General features: G+C 36.9%; 4 protein-coding genes across 4 annotated transcripts in view; 1 reads left to right on the top strand and 3 right to left on the bottom strand.

Moving 5' to 3' along the window:
* Nucleotides 1-418, top strand: part of tonsl (tonsoku-like, DNA repair protein) — a 10,931-nt gene extending 10,513 nt beyond the window's left edge. The window contains 1 exon segment of the mRNA XM_035673690.1: nt 1-418. This exon segment is cut by the window's left edge and continues 83 nt beyond it. Within this exon segment, the coding sequence (XP_035529583.1) occupies nt 1-84 (84 nt within the window). The 3' untranslated portion in view covers nt 85-418.
* A 2,649-nt stretch (nt 419-3,067) lies between these two features.
* Nucleotides 3,068-5,024, bottom strand: LOC118337284 (antimicrobial peptide NK-lysin-like). The gene is made up of 5 exons (XM_035674234.1): nt 4,919-5,024; nt 4,742-4,821; nt 4,067-4,144; nt 3,836-3,990; nt 3,068-3,372 (listed from the first exon to the last, which is right to left on the bottom strand). Exons 1-5 carry the CDS (start codon nt 4,965-4,967, stop codon nt 3,291-3,293), a joined length of 444 nt encoding a protein of 147 aa, XP_035530127.1. The 5' UTR covers nt 4,968-5,024; the 3' UTR covers nt 3,068-3,290.
* A 1,586-nt stretch (nt 5,025-6,610) lies between these two features.
* On the bottom strand, nt 6,611-8,146 carry LOC118336923 (antimicrobial peptide NK-lysin-like). Its single transcript, XM_035673688.1, has 4 exons — nt 8,104-8,146; nt 7,924-8,030; nt 7,650-7,733; nt 6,611-6,907 (listed from the first exon to the last, which is right to left on the bottom strand). Exons 1-4 carry the CDS (start codon nt 8,144-8,146, stop codon nt 6,728-6,730), a joined length of 414 nt encoding a protein of 137 aa, XP_035529581.1. The 3' UTR covers nt 6,611-6,727.
* Nucleotides 8,147-9,419: 1,273 nt separating this feature from the next.
* On the bottom strand, nt 9,420-10,341 carry LOC118337490 (antimicrobial peptide NK-lysin-like). The gene is made up of 4 exons (XM_035674552.1): nt 10,284-10,341; nt 10,126-10,217; nt 9,962-10,045; nt 9,420-9,632 (listed from the first exon to the last, which is right to left on the bottom strand). Exons 1-4 carry the CDS (start codon nt 10,324-10,326, stop codon nt 9,444-9,446), a joined length of 408 nt encoding a protein of 135 aa, XP_035530445.1. The 5' UTR covers nt 10,327-10,341; the 3' UTR covers nt 9,420-9,443.
* Between the last annotated feature and the right edge of the window lie 1,243 nt (nt 10,342-11,584).

Below are 11,584 nucleotides of genomic sequence, written 5' to 3'. Positions count from 1 at the left end.
CAGAGCTGGGACAGCAATCGGTCACGTGGACATTTCATTGACCGAAACAGCAAGTGCCTGCTCTCTGCTGCAGCCTCCTCGTGAGGAAGAAAGTTTATCACACACTCAATTTTGAGCCATCAGTAGCAAATTTGTTTTATTGAATTGCAACTTTTATAAAAAGGGTGCTATTCTTTTTAAGGTTTTGTTCAGCAGTGATCGCTTGAGGCTGCTGACTCAAATCTTCAAAAGGAGCCAACCGCATTATAAAGATGACCAGTGACATGTTCTGTGTAAATGGCTCATATGTTTCATGTATTTTGTTCGCCTTATTTATGTGTATCTGTGAAAGTCTTGAGTGCATGTCACTGTCATAATGTACCCTTTGTCCTCTACCCACTGTATTAAAAAACAATTAAAGTGACTCATGCTTTTGTCTTTCGAAGGCCATTTTCTTCTGTATGAAAGAAGAATTTCTAATTCAGATTCTACGTCAAACCTGCTGCACCTTCACACACATTACCGCTAAATACGTCTGTCAGTTTTGTGGTTTCTGTAAAGCTTCAAGATTTAACATGTTGATAGGTGTAATCTGCCAACTGATTCGGTAAAGAAAAGCACTTACTCTTGCCCACTTCCGTTTTCAAGAAATTACACGTAAGCAGCTTTGCCTGCTTGAGTTTTCTAAGGTTGTCAATAGGACAGTCTCAGAATACATTTTTGCTCTCACAGGAAATGTCCAAAGCTACCAACATTAACATTGAATAATTTGAATAATTCAGCTTTTATTTTCATGTTTCATGTAAACTTTAATATGAAGTTTAATTCTGAATTAAAGTCAAAGGTCGACCATTAAAGCTCCTGGCAGGATTTAATATCAAGTAAACTGAAACGCATCAATCTGGGGAAAGAGCCACTGCCTTGTATGCCCATCATCTGAGTTTTCTTTTTAATTTAAACTCGTCCTATATTATGAACAAATTCATCACATTGTTCCATTTTAATATTGGCACCTCTAGTCTGCCATATAATTAATTATATGGTAATTGGTAAATGGACCTGTACTTGTATAGCACCTTTCTAGTCTTCTGACCACTCAAAGCGCTTTTATACTACATGCCACATTCGTCCTTTCACACATTAACACAGCAGTGGCAAACCATTGAACAGGAAAACGCATTCCACCGGACGAGCCCGCTCCCTGCCCTGCACGGACATCTGCACAACACGCCGGTATGTGTTCTTGTATGTAATAAAGTAAACCCTAGGGTATTATCAATCTATTCAAGAATAAAGCTATATATTTTTGTTGTCTACCTCTCAATACTGTACCACTTCTCAAGCCGGTATGTGGCCCTGAGACCATTGAATCCTATTGAAGGTGTAAATCCTTCATGTTTCCAGCAGCAGGGCAGTTTATGAAGTAACATATCACCTGTGCTTCAATGATATGTTTTCACATACAATGGAGCTCTATGACACAGAGGAAGTTACATAACAGACAATACTTGGATCAATTCATTGGTTCATTCATACATTCATGTGTCTTTTCATGGGATATGTTGACATTAGCACCTGTTTTTGTTTATGTCAATATAGTTTACACATTCCTTATGAAATGACATCTGAGCAAGATGTATACAGTCACTAGCAGCTCTGTGAGGACACAGTTCTTTGAGCTACACGCTAACGTCAGCATGCTAACACGTTTACAAGTGACAATGTTGTTCAGCAGCATATTACCATGTTTAAAATCAAGGCTACAAATATACAATATCACCAGATATGTTTTTGTGCAGCAAAACCACTGACTATATACTGAAACCTCTGGTACCAACATTTATCTGTGATGAGGATGTGGGCACAACTCTGCACATGCATATAAAAACAGGCTTTGGTTAATATCAGTTGCTTGGTGTTTACTTGAATCCATTTAGTGAAGGTTTTAGAGGTTTATTTCACCAACCTCTGACTGTTGGTTCATTTTCGGAAAATATCTTGAACTTTTCAATCATGTCCAAGAATCTGAGCCACCAAGAAGGTTTTATGACTTAAAGCACCTTCATGGATCAATTTTGATATACTTTACTTACTAACTTCTACATTATACTTCATTACATTTGTCTTGCAGCTTTAGTTACTACAGATTTCTAAAATTATATAGCCTATTGTTAAAGGTTGAATTACCAAATAGTAATGTATATAAAGTATGGTAGTTAACATGAGCTCCACCTCAACCAGCTACAACATTAATGTTAGTTATAGTAATAATAATCACATAATATTCTGATACAGTAGCATTACAATGACAGGAGCCATTCTGCCTAATGAGTACTTTTACTTTTGATAATTTAAGCACAGTTTGTTGCTAATACTTTTATATGCTACTTTAAATGTTAACATGGGAGTATTTTTTGCTTAAGTTAAAGATCTAAATAGGCCTGTTCTTCTGAGACATTCTCACATGTATGTATGACCTATTTACTACTGCAAGTGAGGGTCTTATCTTTAACATGTTGTGAGAACTGGTATTAACAGCGCCCAACAACATCCTGTTGTGGGTAACGGTGGCTGTCTTCGTCCTTCATCTTTCTAACCTTTTTGTTTTAGTTTGAGCATTGTTTTCATCACTGATTGAGCAAAAAAAAAGAACTATTCCCTGTTGGTTGGACATTACATTTGACCCATCCGTCCATCTTTATAAGCTACACCCACAAACTGGATGCCACAAGGGGTAGTTTTGCAGCTGCCCTTGTTGTTTGTAAAAGTGTAAATAAACGTTTCCAAGAAGCTTCTCCTCAAAAACCACAAGGATTTTGTATGTGTGATTTGGCTCAGCAACATTCTTTTGTCAGTTTTGTTTTGCTTACTCAAATAATATTTTTTGGGGTCATTTTGAACTTGACATGAACAAGATCTGACTTCCTGAAAGTATGATGTTTAGATCTTGTTAGTTTTTATGTCCAACTGACCAACTGAAGTGTCAAAGCAGTGGTCAGTCTCTCAACTGAAGTGAGACAGTTTATCACTATCAGGTTTTAACAGTTGGGGTGAAGATGCAATTTTAAACTGACACAAAGAATAATCATAAGATTTGAAATGCAAATGTTTATTGATCATTAATGCACAGATACGCAATAAAAATGAACATCAGAGGAATTGCAGAGTAAATAAAGGCACAAGGGAAATTGCAAAGTGAATGCAGTGACAAAAAGAAAGGTGAAAGCGCTCGTTGATCGTATTCGTATGTGCTGAGTGTGCAGTTCCGTTTTTCTTGTCAATCAAGGGCAGTTTGGTTATTATCTGTGCATTCAACCCCAGGCATATTCGTTCATTTCAGTTTGTGAATCCTCACCGCTTGAATAAAAGAGCAGGTCCAACATCTCCTTCGGCCTAAAGACAGCACATTAGAAACGCAGGAAAAGATCAAATTAATTAAAATAAAGGAGTATCAGTGGTGGAAGAAGTACGTACAGAGTACACAGAATGACCCCTGCCAGTACTGTATTTAACATACCATTGTATGATCATAGAGCTATAGATGTAGCTCATTTTATTACTTCATATTGTGTTGGGTAATTGGATCTATAACGATGCATTATATGTAACAAACCTATTGTATCTAAAATAATCAAACATACTATATAGAGAAATGTAGTGAGATAAAAAGTATATTATCCCCTCAAATGTTTACATTTAGAATATATATATAAATACTTATACAACTGGGCAATATGTGTTTAAAGAAATAGCATTTATCTCTATTGTTGTTGCTAAATCATGAGTAATTAATGTTGTGGAAAAATGTTAGGTCATATTGTTGGTTAAACAATATAAAGGCGAGCTGGTGACTCACTTGCAGGCTCCAGCGTTGACACAGATTGTCCTCACATCATCAGTGGTGGTGAGCTCCTCGATTAATACCCCGAGGTGGTTCTTCACAAATTTGCGGCACAAAGCTTTCAGGAGGCCGATTTCGTTGCAGACGGCCAACAGCTTTGGAGTCGTGTTCTGTAAGAGTAGAAATTACATTAATGTTCCTTCCACAGTTCCTTCCACAACCAATCTTTTAGACATTTTATTTTACCTCTGCAGTGGCGTTCGGTCCCAAGACTTTCTTCACCTTACCTAAAGCCCACTTGCACGCCCAGCACACACCTGGAAGCTGAAGGTTAAAGTGACATATACTGTAAATACTGAGGGATGAGTCCTAAAAAATGGTACTTTAACTGATGGAAACTCTTTATGTGGTGGGATAATGTTAAATACGCAGTATATTAACTAATAAATGGTTTATAACACATCAAAATGTAGTTGTAAGCACATATTTGTGGTACTTTGCACAGTGAACTAAACTACATTTCAGTGAATATTGTAGATTTTACTCCACTACATTTATCAAACACATGTAGTTACTGAAGATTTCACACACAGATACTTGATAAAATAAAACATATTGTTAAAGATGAAACCAGTTCCAGATATTTTTAGCTCATGACAGAAAATCAGCGTCTAGTTAGTTGAAGTTATCAGATAATTTGATTTAGATAACTGTTCGATACCCAACGAGGTAAACTCCAATATTTTACATGCTACTTACATGAATCAGTACTAACTGACAGTTCTTTCTACAGATTAAGTACTTCTAAATAAATCTCCTTCTACATTTTTACTTACAAGGACTTTGCATGCAGGACTTTTACTTTTACAATTTATCAGCTGATATCTGAATATGAGTGTTAAACTAAAGCAGCCACATTACCCTGCCGGCCTCCACAGAGGTTTGGACGTCCACCTGATCATCAGTCTTGACCTTTAAGTTTCTCCCATGGACTGTCCAGACTGTGAAGAGAAAAAATACAAATACATGTAAAAGTTATAAATAATAAATTACAGGATAAAGAGGATTGTGATAGAATCCAAAAATGATGTAGCTCACCAGAACATGTGACCAGGATGCACACAAGGAGGACTGAAGAGGTTTCCATTGCTGGCAGTGAGCGGTGAGTATGTGCATCTGTTGTAACACACACCTTTTATACACAGCATTGAGGGGCTACACTGCAACACTGCTGCAAGCTTCCACAGACAGAAATTCAAACCACAAAAATAGTGTGGTCACAGTATAGAAACTAAGTGGTTTTGTGGAGACCACCTTCACACGACCTACTCATGTTATTAACCATCTGTTCCAGTTAATGCACAGGAAACAGGGTGTTGGAGCCACAGTTTGCGCCGCAAAGTTCTGTTATCTGTGTGTATAAGATTAAAATCTTTATTTTCAAATTGAACCAAACAATACTAAGCAGTTCACGTGTGTTGCCCTCAAACAGACGAGGACAATGGTTTTTCCTCAGCTATAAGCTCATTTGGATTTAAATGTTTGATGCAAAGTTGTTTTCGGTATTTTGATGTTTCAAATATTGTCGGAATATTTCATTATGGGACGCCTGAGTAGCTTACCAGGTGGAGCTGGAGCTGGAGTCGTTGCTGCAGCAGCCATGGGTTCAGCTCCAACCTGTGGCCCTTTGCTGCGTGTCATCCGCTATCTCTTTCCTGTCATTCTTCAGCTGTCACTATTGATTAAAGACAAGAAAAGCACCCAGTTTGTGACCTCTATGTGACCTTAAGTTGTGAGTACACAAATTGCAAATTAGTGTAACAAACTACCACCATCGTAGCAGCTGTAGTTGAGCTAAATGCTAATGTCAGCATGCTAACCAGGCTTACACTGAAAGTGCTAACATTTGCCTACTCGCACCTAAAACAAAAGCGTGTGGCTGAGGGGAATGTCCTTAGTTGTGAAGGTTGTTTTTAGTATGAAACCAAAGGGTATAAAGTGGGTGCTGTCCACAAGAACACAGATTTGACTAAATTTTAAATCAAGTTTCATGGTAATTAATTCTACTATATTTTGAGATATTTCAGTCTTTACCAAAATGGAGGACCGACCTCTGTCTTAATACATCCACGGGGCTGATGGAGAGGTTGAAATTGCCATCCCCTGGAGCAATGCTGCTGGTTTAACTCAAAGGTCCACTTACGGAATTTCTTGGCCCATCATCAGCCAGAATAAATCTAGTAAGTGGACCTTGAGTTAAAAGAACTGAGAAGATTGATACCACTGTCATGTATGTGTGGTAAATATGAAGCTAGCTGGTTAACCAGTTAGCTTAGCATAAGGCTCCGTTCAAATGTAACAAAATCAGACGACCAGCAGCTCTAAATGTGTGTTTGATGTGTACCACAGGACTATTTCAATGAACAACAATGAATTTACCACTTTATAGCTTTGAATAAGAAGGGGAAACAAGAGTAAATGTCATGGTTTTATTTGTATGTTGTAAATGTGTCTACAGTAGCATAAGCCTGACGTTGAATAGACTTGGACTTTGAACATTGGTGACCTTTACTGTCAGGTTAGGCCACAGTTTTACTTCTTTACTAATTCATTCCAGTAATTCTTCAAAATGCTTTAAAAATAATCTATAGCATGACTTCTGAACTTCAGCCCGTGTTTCCACTAAGCTCCTGTAACTTCTACCTCATGGTTTTACCCATTAAACTCTCTCCGCTTTTATCAGCTGTGTGAGAGAAAAAAACAAAAAGTATGAGAAGAATTACATCACTGCACATGGAAATACAACCACTTCAGAAAAGCTTTATTACAAAGGCAAAAACAATATGCACTCAGAAACAGTCAGAAACATTGTTGGTACACTTGATGTAAATGCATTATATGTTATATCTATAAAGGTTTATTCTTCTTGCAGAGTTTCAGATAAACACAAATTTCCCGTTGACTCTTGAGCTTTGTTAAGGCGTTGATCAGTTTTTGTTGGAACTTGTTGACGATCGACTTGCAGGCAGATCTGAGGATTCTTTTCACTCCATTGCAGGCCCTGTTCAGCAGCTCTTTGATTTTGTTCTTCAAGTAAACACAAATGAAATATTTGACACGCGTTTTTTACTCATTAATGGTGATGTTGGTCTTATTCAGCGTACAAATATAGGCAAATCCTAAGAATCAACACTTCTGATGGTATGCACTACTCAGATTGTCCTCCACAAAGAAATAAAGGCAGATAAATAACTGCACTGAAATTACTATAATGGATCAAATTATAATTACTCAGTGTTAAAACTCAACCTTCAACTTCAACCCACCAGAAAATGTAAACTAAAACAAAGTCTGTTCTCACTAATATCTTTCCTGTAGACACTGCTTCTTGGATCATTTATTCATATGTCATAATTCATTCAGTGCTCATTTATTTCTAAAAGAAAAAAGATTCTACAACTTTGAAGGAATATTTTTAGTGATTTACAGGCATATATAGACTTTCCATGAAAAATGCATTAATTGCAACAAATTCACATCTAAACAGACTGTATTATAGTTTTATTTTGTTATTTGTTCTGCTGCATTTGTGTATATAACTAATAAAACTATATTTTTTACAATCTTGATCACTTCTATGACAATATTTTGACTGATTATCACTCGATATTTATACATTTTAAATTCTGCGGGGTAATTCAATAATTCAGTTATAGGGTAATGTGAACACAAGAGCCCAGTGAGAGTTCATATTTTTAACTTGTTCTGGGAGGCTCAGTCAGGGTCTGAATATAGTATATTATTTTAAAGTATATTTTGTATTCATTACCTTTGAATGATCGCTGCCCAGATGCTTCTTTACTTTGGACACAATGAACTTACAGGCAGTACAGGAACCCGGGAAAACTCTATTCTGCAATATCGGGTTTAATAAAAGCTTTTACATACAAAATAAGAAAGAAAATAAAATGTTTTAATGTAAATAAACCTGTTGATGAGTCAGTCATAAAAAGGCATGTTCACACAGCATGTCTAAATAAAGGTAAAGGGCTGATGTTTCAACTTAAAATTCATCAGGTTCTGTGTGTGTCATAGTTTCTCACCTCCTCTGTTTGGTGGTCTGCTCCCTCCCTCACATCATGTTTTAACTGAGGTGGAAAATCATCCCCTTCAGTTTTGACCTCCAGAGATGTCCACGACTTGACAACAGCTGAAAGAAAATTAGGGTTCAGAAAATACTTGAATTAAAAGGGAAGATTGAGTAAATAATGTTGCTTTCTTACTTGCGGAGAGCAGGAGAAGTGCAATGCTGATGGCGGGACTCATGTTTGTGCTCGCTGTTTCATCAGAGCTGTCTTCAGCTGCTCTTTTGGTGGCTTTTTATGCTGTTTTATAGCTTCTGCTATTTGTTTCTCAAATGCATGGATCATCACCTTACTTGCCACAAGTGAAGTGGAGCTTGCAAAAGCCAAACTGCAAACTGCTGCATTTTTAAAAATGTGTTACAAAACCCGTAGGTAAAATCTTCTTTTTTTGGAAACACATGCAGATATGTTTTATTTTATACCTCAATAATGCAGTTACTTTACAAATAATATCTTACTCAACTCTACATACATCACCATATGAGTCAGCGTACACAGTATGTGTTGTTGCATTCTCAAGCTGAAGTGATAATGTACTCTTTAAAATCCCAGTTTAGTACCTAGAATCCAAAGACACTGTTTGGAAAGAGAAGAACACAAATGCAAACTCATGCGACTTTTTTCCAGACATCCACACAGTCTTGTAAGTATGGTAATGATGAATGACCACAAGAACTTATTACACATTTCAAGAGGCATGACAGTAAAAAAGCTCAGACTGTGGGCTGTATCTGTGATTCAGTGGTCCAGAGTGAAGTCAAATGCACTTGTTGTGAGCTGTTGTGAGCTCACTGGCAACTGGTTTTTGGTGGTTGTGTGCACAAAAGTATTCTGCAAGTGAGGTGCAGTGAGAAACTGTGATGACAATAGTATTGGGGTTAGACTTCATTTTATTTTGTCTTTCTTTGTAGCCAGTGATTTATATTCATTACATCATCTGATATCTAAAATCAATTGCCAGAAGTATTGATGTGTACTGTGAGTTACGTTCTTATATATAAACACCTGGAACATCCTCTGTTCCTTTTGACAATTAAACCCTAAAAAGTATATTGTTTCCAATCAACTGTAAATATAAATGTATGTTAAAAAATCTACATGGGAACCTGCTGCTTGAAGTTCTGACTTGAGCTCATACCCCTGGAGTTTATTGAAAAAAGGTTTTGAGCTCCATTATACCCTGTTCAATATATTGATAGTCCGTTGCAGATTTACCAAGTTACAGTTGTTTTAAATATAGAATGGGTACTTAATTTTTTATACTTTGTTGTTTTATTTGTAGGTTTCTAATTTAGCTTCCATTTCATTAGCCTGAAGTTACTTTAAATGTCTTTAAAGTCATATGTATGTTGTGATAAATAAACACTGCATGGATATGGAAATAAATGGCTTCAAATCTTTATTGCAAAGGCAAGAACAGGGCAACATGCACAATGATGTTTCAAATGAAACATCACTGGTACACTTCAGTCCTTTTACTACAGTGTATGGGGAGGCTTTTTCTGGCAGAGTTTTACTTTTTTACACGCAGATTCTGGATCTGCCTTGTTGGCAATGGTCTCACTCAGTTTGTCTTTGATCTTTCCAGTGATCTTCTTGCAGACCTCCTTCACCTGTTCATTCTTCTCTTGACTGCAGACATTGTCCATCAGCTTTGCAACTTTATCCTACAAATGTAATCATTTGACACACAACTGATTCAGATCTAGAGGACTGAGGGTCCTAAACAGCATCACTTACACAATATTTATAATAATTGTTATTCTTAAGGAACATAAACCTTTACTATTGCCCCCCAAATACCAAATTATGAATTATATCCACAAAACCTGCTAAAATACTAAAGCTTTTCTACCATCACTTTTTGGGTGCTCCAACTAAATTAAAGTGTGAGTGAAAACAAAGAGTGAAAATGAATGTTGTTAGTTGTTAAAGAGGCTCAATGGCTGTGGAAAGGCTCTGAATGTTCATTGTGATACTAGATTATATTTTGTACCTTAGAGGTGTTATCGTCCATCTTCTTCTTCACCTGGGAGACAAGCGACTTACAGCTACTACAGAGATCTTCAGCTTGCAGTATCTGATACAGAAGTCTTATGAATGATGTTTTCCTTCACACAAACTAAATGCTTCACATGTTTATGTGTCATGGTATCTCACCTCCTCTGCATGATGGTCAGCTGTCTCCCCCTTCAACTGGGATGGAAAATCTTCCTCCTCTTCAGTCCAGTCCTCCACAGTCTTAACAACAGCTGAAAATGATTATGTTTAATTATTTTATTATCAGGCAAATGGGGGAAATAATGTTACTGTCTTACTTGTGGAGAGCAGGAGAAGAGCGATGCTGAAGGCAGGACTCATGGTTGTTTTCAGCCGCTCCTTCTGTGGCTTTTTATACTGTTATTTGCTTCTCAACATGTATCAGCAGTTAATTTACCACAAGACTGTTACTTGCAAAAGTCAAACAATGCATTTTTCTATGTTGTACCCATCGTGTATCATGTACAAGCCTTTCAAAGCAAAACGCTTTATTACCAGGAACTTTCTCCCATGCCCTTCAAAATCTGTAACACACAGAAAATGTAACATTAATCCATATCAGTGCAAAGTAATATGACATTTCTTATGCATGGCAGGTGTGAAATGCAAATTGGAATTAACATAAAGTAGTTAATAGGGGCTCCTCATCATTAATTTACATAAAAATAAATTAGTGTAATCCCTGTCTTTTGTTGGGAAGTTTTGATTATTATCAAGCGTAAAGTAAAGTCAAAAACACCAAATGACCTTGAGTAATTTCATGGGCAGAAGCAAACTTTGGGAATCAGACAGTTTCTTGTTCTAGTGGTGGTTGGCTTCAATCGTGATTACTCAAATCACCTTTTCTCTTGCTCTTGAAATAACTTTTGTTTTGTTGCATGTTTCAGTCATCATACCTACAAGAAACCATGACTTCACAGTACTGGCAATGATTTCCAAAACTACACTGCAGTGTTTAAAGCATCATCTTGTTTTATGAGATTAACTTTCAGGGACTTAAAACTTGCTCCAGAGATGTAATACAACATTTCTGATGAAGTTGCATTCATTTCATTCATAGTAGCGTGAGCTGGTGAGTTCAATGGAAAACTGCAAATAGTCATTACTGAAAGACCACCTGATTCACCACAAAACCCCCAATATACTGTGCGCTATTTCAAGGGAATAGTTGAAGTGTTAACACTTCCTGCAAACACCCTGATGAAGTATAAATTCTGCTTTACTCTAACCTAAAGAACTGCTGCATGTGCAAAAAGCCACTGACCTTGGCCTTACCGCAATTGAAGGAGCATGCTTGTAGGTGATACTACGTCTACATATGCATGAGAACACAATGTGCTTTTGTGTATTTAGGTTCCACTGAGCAAGAAGTGCAAGGAAATCACATGATGCTAAAAAAAAAAAAATTCTGCAACCCAGTTGACTTTAATTTGTGTCTCTCCAAGACCAAACACTCATAATTAAAGTTGACAGAGAAATCTTTGACTCTTCTTTGAGAGCTAAACTGTTTGTGTGAATTTGGACATAAGAAAGTGGACGTCATTACTGTCACTGGAGGGATTCACCAAAACATTTACAC

This window comes from Morone saxatilis, unplaced genomic scaffold (assembly GCF_004916995.1).
Source record: "Morone saxatilis isolate NCDOM2014 unplaced genomic scaffold, NCSU_SB_2.0 Contig3, whole genome shotgun sequence".
In the NCBI taxonomy this organism is placed as follows: Eukaryota; Metazoa; Chordata; class Actinopteri; family Moronidae; genus Morone; species Morone saxatilis.
Note: the sequence above shows the minus strand (reverse complement) of the source record. Positions and strands in the feature narration are given on the sequence as shown.